Source organism: Xiphophorus maculatus, chromosome 23 (genome assembly GCF_002775205.1).
Source record: "Xiphophorus maculatus strain JP 163 A chromosome 23, X_maculatus-5.0-male, whole genome shotgun sequence".
Lineage (NCBI taxonomy): Eukaryota > Metazoa > Chordata > Actinopteri > Cyprinodontiformes > Poeciliidae > Xiphophorus > Xiphophorus maculatus.
The window spans coordinates 17,723,141-17,732,599 of record NC_036465.1 but is presented as its reverse complement, the minus strand read 5'-3'; the positions used below and the strand labels follow the sequence as shown (position 1 = coordinate 17,732,599).

At 34.6% G+C, this 9,459-nt stretch overlaps 1 protein-coding gene across 1 annotated transcript; it reads right to left on the bottom strand.

Annotated features, from left to right (window-relative positions):
• Window positions 1-1,691: 1,691 nt before the first annotated feature.
• Window positions 1,692-4,848, bottom strand: LOC111607047. The gene is made up of 4 exons (XM_023328868.1): window positions 4,672-4,848; window positions 3,404-3,721; window positions 2,631-2,741; window positions 1,692-2,511 (listed from the first exon to the last, which is right to left on the bottom strand). Exons 1-4 carry the CDS (start codon window positions 4,718-4,720, stop codon window positions 2,387-2,389), a joined length of 603 nt encoding a protein of 200 aa, XP_023184636.1. The 5' UTR covers window positions 4,721-4,848; the 3' UTR covers window positions 1,692-2,386.
• Between the last annotated feature and the right edge of the window lie 4,611 nt (window positions 4,849-9,459).

Genomic DNA, 9,459 nt, shown 5'->3' with positions numbered 1-9,459 from the left:
TAAAAGAGCTACAAACCATCTTGCTTTGTGGATGGTTGTCAGTAGCTTGGTTAAGCATGAGAAAGCAGGAGAGCAAATTCACAATATAATTCTTCAATTAACTGCCGCCCTCCAGAAATTTCATAGAAATTTCCAAAAAAAAAAAAAAAAGTTTCATCAACAAAGACACATCAGTCTCACACAGCAGAAAAGACTGAAAGCCATTGGATGAGTGAAATTCTGTTTAGTTAACTACAAAGAATCAGAAGAAGTCATAGAAAAAGAGAATTTAGAAGAATCTTAGTTTTTTAGGAAGACAGTAACCAACACAAAGCTGTCTGTCCAATAAGCACTTCACTCTCAACAAACTAAAACATCAAATGTCTTTTTTGGCAAATGAAAAAGAAAGCACAACCACAGCTGGTGGTCAACCTATTAGTAGTACTACCTTGGTTTCAAAAAGAGATGCCAGAGTTAAATAGGTTTCAATAGACCCTACTGTTCTAGACATGGATTTGACAAAAACTTTGTGACAATACTGAATACGCTGACTGTTTTACTATGTTTAAATATTTTAGAAGTATGATTTGTTTATTTGAAAGGGCTGTCAGTTTTAGTGCAGCAGCAGATAGGGAGCAATGAATGAAGCAATGAGTAATGAACTTTTGGGCAAAACAATGGATTGGACAGCCTCATTGCTTCATGAGGTTTACTTTGGCCATCACTACTTAACTCTGCATTTGTGTATTATGTGAACAAAAGGTTTTATAAGCAGTAGGAAAAGCCAAGCTGAATCCTATTGAGCTTGTATGATATTTAATGTAGGTATCAGGTAGATTTCATAAACCTATAGGAACTGCAAGAAATTTTTTTAGAAAAAAGATAAGAGCTTTACCTGACAACCTATTTATCGATGCTGGTTTCCTTAATTTTGAGAGTTCGACGATCGGCTGATATTTACATGTGAAACCGATCTTATCAACCGATTTTATCTACCTCGCCAAAGGTCTAAAAATCAACCATTGTCCTCTTTTGTTCTTCTGTGAAAAAGGTTTGACTGATAGATAAACCCACCAAGTCGTGACTCACATCTACTTTTAACAATAGTCGCCAATGTTGCCAGTTCAGCAACTTTCTTGCTATTTTGAGCAACATTTCAGGCAAAATAAAATTGGTATTGGCCAAAATCAGAATCGGCAGGTCATGCTTTTTAAAAGATCGGTAATCGGTGTTCGGCCAGAAAACTGCAATTGGTGCACTCCTAAAGAGAACCTGAATAGGGCAGTACGATGATATTGCAATACAGCAACCAGCTTGACGAACAGATTGGAAAATCCCTTTACAGTGATGCTACTACTTAATATCCATCCATCCATTATTTCAGCCTCTGACACAGGAAAAAGAGCTCAAAGTACTTCAGCTTCTCTGCTCTGATAGCAGCTAGTTGAGATGAATCAGTGATTCAATCAGGATGTCTACTGGGTGCCAGTTTGGAGGGTATAACTGGAATGTTCTCTTAAGTGGGAGACAATACAGCAGTACCAGAACCTACTGGAAGGATTATACATGTATTTAACCTTTCTAACCTGGGAACACATGGTCATACATAGCATTGGCTAGCATGTAGCCTCAGAATAGGGAAGTCTTTATTCTTTGGTTCTAAATAACTCTTACACAATTACAGGGAGAACATTGGAAATAGAGTAGAAGAATGTTATAAATATAGCATTTATTTTCCCACAGTGGGGAAATTCAGGTTCAATACCAGCATCATATGTAGGTTCACAGAAAATATCCAAAAGTGTTAAAAATATTTTAAATGCCATGACAGCAATAACACGCTGTTCAAGATTTTAAAAAAAATAAATAAATACTGTGAAGTAATCGGAAATGGAAACATGATGAACTTATGATGCAAGGGATGTGCAACTGAGTATGAACTTTTCTTTTTAGTTCAAAAAGTGAATGTATATTGAACAATAAAAGACAACAGTTTACAATATAATATCTCAGTAACACAGTATATATTGGTTTACAATAAATACTCTATAGTATCTTCATTTTGACTGACTAAAAATATTTTTTGATCATTTTGTCCACAAGAACTTAACTAAAACCAAACATACACAATCTCCTCAATTAGCAAAACTGCTTTGAATTAGTCTTTTTTCATGTATTTTAGGTGACATCAATGCAGAGCATCAACAAATTAAACTTCACCATGACCAAATACATTTGTGGCAACATCAGACATCCTGCATTATGAGCTTTTTAATGGTTTGTAAGTTTTTCTAATGTAAAATCACAATAAAAGGGGATTCCAGCTTCTTCATCCGTCTGTTCTCAGAACATTGTACATTATTTCAACTGATATTCAGTTCATGATGTCTGTTTTAAAGAGCTGAAATCAGCCTGCAGACTTGATCTGGCCGTACTCCACATCCTCTTCCACTTTTTGCTTAACTGACCTCCTCACTGGCTTCTGAACTGATGTAACAACAGCGTAGGTTAAATCGGTGGGCTCTTCCGTTTCTGAAAATGAACAATAAATGGTCACTTATAGTTGGTAAAACTTAAAAAACATACCTATAGTACAATGACAGTTTTCCACAAATAAAGTGAGTATAATTATTTTGACATTTGATTTGTACCTTTGCATTTTTGTTTTTTCCTCCGTGCATAGACGACAAGTAAACTGATGAAGAAAAGAAAAACGCCGCAAATACTTGAAGTGATAAGTCCAATTTTCAATGAGGAACTTCCTGTTTCAAAAGTATAGGCAAAAGGAAGCAAGTTAGCATAGAAAGAGAGAACACATCTGTGAAACTGTTCAAACATCCTGAACTTTGTTGCTCTGAGCCAAAATTCAGTTCTGAAATCTGATCAATTAGGAATAAACACCGGCTTCCTCAATTTAAGCTGTGAGTGCTACGAGTAAAAGATGTGTCACTTATTAAAGTGTGAATAAACAGTATAGGCGATAATTTGTTGGACTTGATGTTAAAGACAATTATGCATCACATTAGGAAGAAGGTATGGAATCAAAAATCTTTTCACTTGGTGTTCACAGGACTAGAACCAAACATGAGCAGGCAGCTTTTAGTTTAGTCTTTCCAGTTCTTAGTTATTAATTTGAAATACACAGTTTACTCCTTCATTCTTTGTACAATACTAAGTTCTTTTTTTTAATGTAATTTTCTTTCAGTACATTTACAACTTTCTATAGATCTTTTTGTAACATTTTGTGTATAAATGCTGGCATACAAATAAGCCTGTCTGACAGAAATTTTAAAGAATTAAAACTTAATATAAGTTCTAGTAGAGATCATGAAAAGTATAATTTTACAGAGCTTTAATCAGCTAGATATTATCCATATCATGTCAATTAAACCAATCTAATTTTATTTTCTTGTAAGGTATTTACCTTGAACAGACAAATGAAAAGTCTGATTTCTTGTCCGCTTCCCATCTGGATCAAAGATTGTAAGGTTATATTCACCACCGTCACTGTGTTTCAGGGCATTAATCCTGAATGTTCCATTATTGGGTATAAAATCAGATCTGTCTTTTATTTCATTTGTAACTGTTCCATTTAGCCTCCATCTTAGTAATGTTACTTTTTCCTTTGCCAACTCCAATCTAATTCCCGAAGCGTTGCCAATCAGCTGTAGAAACACAGTTTCTCCCAAAGTCACATTACATCGAACTCCATCATTTCTGGCATCGCAGTTAGCTGACAAACCTGAAATATAAAAAATAAAAAACATTTTTTACAATTAAAATTGTCAGCTTCCAAACACAGAAAAACTGAAATGAAAACAAAAGAATGAGTTTTCTGAGACAGTCAATACTCACCAGTACTATTATGGATTATGTCTTAGTGACAACCAGTCAAAGGTCTTGTCATTTGATTATTTAACTACTTTAATAACAGTGACAACACATGTTGCTTATTTGAACATTTGCATCAGCTTATTTATACAAGCTAAAGAAATTATAAGACATTTTCTACATTTTCTTTTTCCATTTTGCATTTTCCAGTAGATTCTTCAGTCATACTTTCATATTTGTATCAGATAACCATAATTTTCATTATCTACATTTTGATAGCAGTCAACATTTATAGGCAGATATCAGATAACATATATAATAGAGATTAAGAGAACTGTGATTTAGCCTTTATTTTCAGGTCATACAAGCAGGGAAACATTTTAAGCATGCAGGGCAGTGTGCCCAGAGGACCGGGATTGGAAAACACATGTCAAGACAATAACATTATACTTTTGTCTTTCAACATTTCTATAATTAGTGTTATTTCTTTTGTTGATTTTTTTTTTAAAGTCATGTTTGTAGTTGAGAAAACTCCACTAAAACATAAATATTAACTAATAGTATGTCAACATGTTTCAGACATATTGCCCCACATTATTTAAAGAAATGAGGAAGAAGAAGATGTGGAAGATAAAAAAGCAGAAGATAGAACATGGAAGCTTTTTTGTGGTTTTGCTGCTCGAAAACTAAACATGAAAGGATAAGCTGCTTAGCAACATGAAGAACAATGATAAATGTATTTTAAATGTAGTTTTAATGTAGTTTTTATTTAAAGCCGTTTTCTTTAAAGTATTGCCAACGCTGTATCTAAAGCCCTGATAAAACCCTGATAAAGTAACATGAACAATATTTTTAACTCACCTTGAGAGACTCCAAGTAACATCAGCAACAGTCCAACAGCGGCTGCCATCTTTCTTTATTATTCAGGTTTGTTGATTAGCAGCTCTCAGTAATCTTTGACAGAATCGATGTTTATTTGCTTAGGAGGACCGAACTCATGTCACTGATGAACAACTGCATAGAGAGGGAATGGAGAGATCTAAAAAGGAAGTGAACATACGGGCTACTTAGACAAAGACGGAAGCTCATGACATCATCACACAAAAATTGTGACATTAATATTACAAAAGCTGAGCTGTCAGAAAAAAACCCCACAAAGAGTGAATACTTGTATACTCAAATAAAATAATCTTTAAAAAAAATCAAGATGACTGGACATGTGATGGTTTTCTAGAAGCAACAGCTGGCACTTATTTAACCTTTTTTTCTGTTTTTCTTTTTTTCCCTTTGGCTAATACTTAATCAAAAGTTAATTAAACTTCAATAAAATGCTTTCCTCAAATTATTCATGAGTATATTCTGTATGAATTTCTACCAACATGGATATGGAACACCAAAAATATATTTTAAAAAACTACATACAGAGGGAATGGAGAGATCTAAAAATGAAGTGAACATACAGGCTATTTAGACAAAGACAGAAGCTCACAAAATCCACACAGAAAAACTCAATATGACATCAATGACCTCAATATTAGAACAAACCAAAAAACACTAAGATGAACTTCATAATAATGCTCTCCTCAAATTATTTATGAGTATATGCTTTCTGGATTTTGCCACTTTGATAGAAAAGAACACCAAAAATATATTTCATGCCAGGCTAACTAATTAGTCTCAACAAGAGGAAAATATAAAAGAGGAATACGGTTTAGAAAAAATGTCTAACTGATGTGAAAAATTATTGAAATATTAAGTTTAAGAAGAAGAATTACTTTATTCATCCCAGCAGGGAAATTATTTCGCAGTTACAGCAAGAATTTTTTATACACAGATTAACACACACACGACGGGAGCTGCGTCTGCAGGCAGCCAGCTGAGACGCACCATTTTTGAAGGAGGACATGCGGCAAAGGTCGTCGGGACCAGGAGTCGAACCCGCGACGTCCGCGGGTCTAATGTGGGGCGTGCTAACCCCCTGCGCCCCCAACACGCCCCCAACACATGAAGTTTAAAAGTTCACTGCATATCAAAAGGACTTGGCAAAACTAGAGCAGACGTGGGACAAAGAGGCAAAGAGTTGAGCTAATCTAACTGGTGATTGATTTTGTTACAACTTGCTGAATATATTCATAGGATTGTATCATTTTAGAGCAGACAGTTCTACCACAGAAAAACAGGAACTAAGTCTGTGTTCAACGTTTAGCTTGATCATTTTTAGACACCAGTGTTGAGCCATGTCTTTTCAAGTTGGGCTCCTCTAGTAAACCAATTCCCACAGCAATTGTAACTGCTGACCTTTTTTTGCTGTGACGAAGGTAATAACCTTAACTGAATAAAGTTAACTACTTAGTTTTATAGTTGATACTGACATCACACAAAAAAAACAGCCAGGCTGTTGATGTTCCTATATATATTCCTTTATTTAACCAGGTAAACCCCGTTGAGATCTAGATCTCATTTTCAAGAGGGAAAAAAAATTGCAATACATAGCAACCTGGTTACAAGATAAAAACAATTAATACATATGCACAAGTATAAAACAATAAAAACAATGACACTATTTCATAGAATCTTGTTGCCTATCTTTAAGAACTGCTCGAAATAAGTCCAGTGAAATCATTTCCGACATCTTAAGTTCAGACTGCAACTGAACTCCAACACACTGAATACCTACTTCCCTTTTTCAGTTCGAATGCGCGAGACATGCAGAAGAATAATGTTATTGGAGCAAAGAGAACGAGAACTGACAGGTCTATGTAGGAGAGTGGATACATATGCTGGGGTTGGACCGAGTAGAGATTTATATATCAGGATCATTAAATGATTGTTTCTCCGTACACTTAAAGGAGGCCATTCAGCTTTTGCATACAAATCACAATGATGTGTCAAACGTCGACTACCGGTTATAAATCTTAAAGCGCAATGATACACAGTATTTAATGATTGAAGGCATTTGGTCGAAGCATTCATATATAAAACATCTCCATAATCCAAAAGTGGCAGGAATGTCGCTGCTACCAATTTTCTTCTAGCTTTGAGTGTAAAACAAGATCCATTTCGATAATAAAACCCAATTTTCATTTTCAATGTCCGTAGTAGATTTACTATGTGATTTTTAAAAGAGAGTTCATTATCTAGAATAAAACCAAGATATTTATAATTACTGACAAACTCGATTTGTACTCCTACAGCAGTGGTAAGCAATAGGGTGGTTTCTGGTAGTTTTCTAGCATGTGAGAAAACCACTGCTTTTGTCTTGTCCACATTCAAAACCAACTTCAGAGTTTGTAAACGTGTTTGAACTACATTAAAAGCAGACTGCAAATACTGTATCGCCTGCTATAGTGATGCAGAATAGCAGTATATTATTAAATCATCAGCATAAAAATGGTAAAAAGCATTTGACAGATTGTCACACAAGTTATTTATATAAATACAGAATAAAAGCGGACCCAGAACTGAGCCATGAGGTATGCCATTTAAAATAGTGAGAGTAGAAGAAGTGACACCAGCCAATTGAACTCTCTGGGTTCTGTTTGACAAATAATCAGCTACCCACATGGTAGCTTAATGTGAGAGCCCAATCCTGCGTAGAATTGCAATTAAAAGCTTGTGATTTACTGTGTCAAATGCCTTTGATAAATCAATAAACAAAGCAACACAATGTTTTTTGTTATCAAGAGCCTGGATAAGATCATTACAAACCTTTAAAGTGGCAGTGACAGTGCTATGTTTTTTTCTAAAACCAGACTGTACATTTTGTAAAACACAATTAGAATCTAAAAAATTCTTCAATTGATTTGCAAATAATTTTTCAAAGATTTTTGCTAAGATACGTAGTTTAGAGATTGGTCTGTAATTGTTTACCTGTGATGATTCCCCACCTTTGAATAGAGGCAAAACAAATGCTGATTTCCATACACTAGGGATTTTGTTAGAGATTAGATTTAGATTAAAAATATGAGACAATGGCTCTGCTATAAACTCTGCAGCCAACTTTAGAAAAAAAGGATCCAGATTATCTGGCCCCGCTGATTTTCGGGTGTCTATGTTTTTCAGTTCTCTGAGAACCTCAGCTGTACAAATAGGGGAAAAGTTAAAGATGGTGGAGTTACACTCATTATTCAAAAACAGTTCATCAGTATTTACATTTTGGCTAAATGAATTTAAATCATCAAATAGAGAGAAATAAAATGCTCATAAAAATAATTTAAAATTTCTAATTTATCAGACACCATATTACCTTTTTTCCAAACAAAATTAGGAAAGTCACTCAGTGGTGCTTGCTCAGTAGCTGATTTAACTGATTTCCAAAATTTCTTTGGATCATTTAAATTTTTTGTCATTTCGGCAAGGAAATAAGTCGGACTTTGCTTTCTTGATTAATGAGGTACGTTTATTTCTCAATTTCCTAAACCAAAGCCAGTTCTCCTCAGCAGTGTTTTTTCTTGCCCTAGCCCAGGCTGCATCTCTTTGTTTAAGCAGAACACCAATAGCTGGTGAAAACCAAGGATTATTTCTCCCCTTCACCCTAATTTTACGTTTAGGAGCATTTTTATTTATTAGTCTTGAAAACTCTTCATAAAAATACTGCCAGGCAAGGTCTACATTATTAAAAAGAGAAACCCTATTCCGGTTAAAAGGTAGCAAATCATGAACAATAGTTTGTTCGTTTAAGTGTTTTAGATCTCTTTTGAACAAGATACGTGGCTTGGGTTTTAGTAACTTAAGATTTCTAACTGCACCTACTGCACAATGATCACTAAGGTCATTTGCAAAAACTCCTATCCCCGTATATTTATGCAGAGCGTTTGTCATAATTAAGTCTAGGAGAGATGATTTTAGAGGACATTTGTTATTAGGTCGGGTGGGGTATTAACTGGGTGATGTTTAAAGAATCACATATAGTTTTTAAGCTATCTGAAGATGCTGTCAACCAATCTAGATGTAGATCTCCTAATAAAACGAATTCATTATTATTTAGGTCAGCTAAATATTTGTACAAATTAGGAAGTGCATCACAGCCTGCAGAAGGTGGTCGATAACACCCTATATCTGTGATATTCTGAGCCTTAGTGAATTCAATTTTCAAGGCTAGAAACTCAAATTGTTTTGGAATGGATAGAGAAGATACCAGTGTGACATGAAAATTGTTTTTTACATAGATGGCAACACCGCCACCTTTCTTGAGGCGATCACAACGAAAAACATTGTAACCTTCTAAGGAAATATTTTTATTTGTAATGGATTTATTTAACCATGTTTCCGTCAAAACTAAAATATCCATATTAGTTGTTTCAATCCAGATTTTAACCAGGTCTATCTTAGGCAATAGACTGCGAGAGTTAATATGTAATATACCAAGCCCTGATCTGGTTTTGAATTCTGCTGGTGTGTCAAAGTTATTGAAAATTGGACCTGGATTCGGTTGCACATTACCAGATAGTAAGAGTAAAAGTAGAATAAGTCTTTTCCATTGACCATTTACATTTGATACCAAGTCATTACTCCTGTTCTGAGCAAGATGTATAAGAGAAGATTCATTTAACATAAAACAGTTTCTTAAGACAGACAAGCACATTAGATGAACTAGGTTATCTGTTGGCATTTGATTAAAGTAGTACCAGTGAGTAATAAAATCTGAAG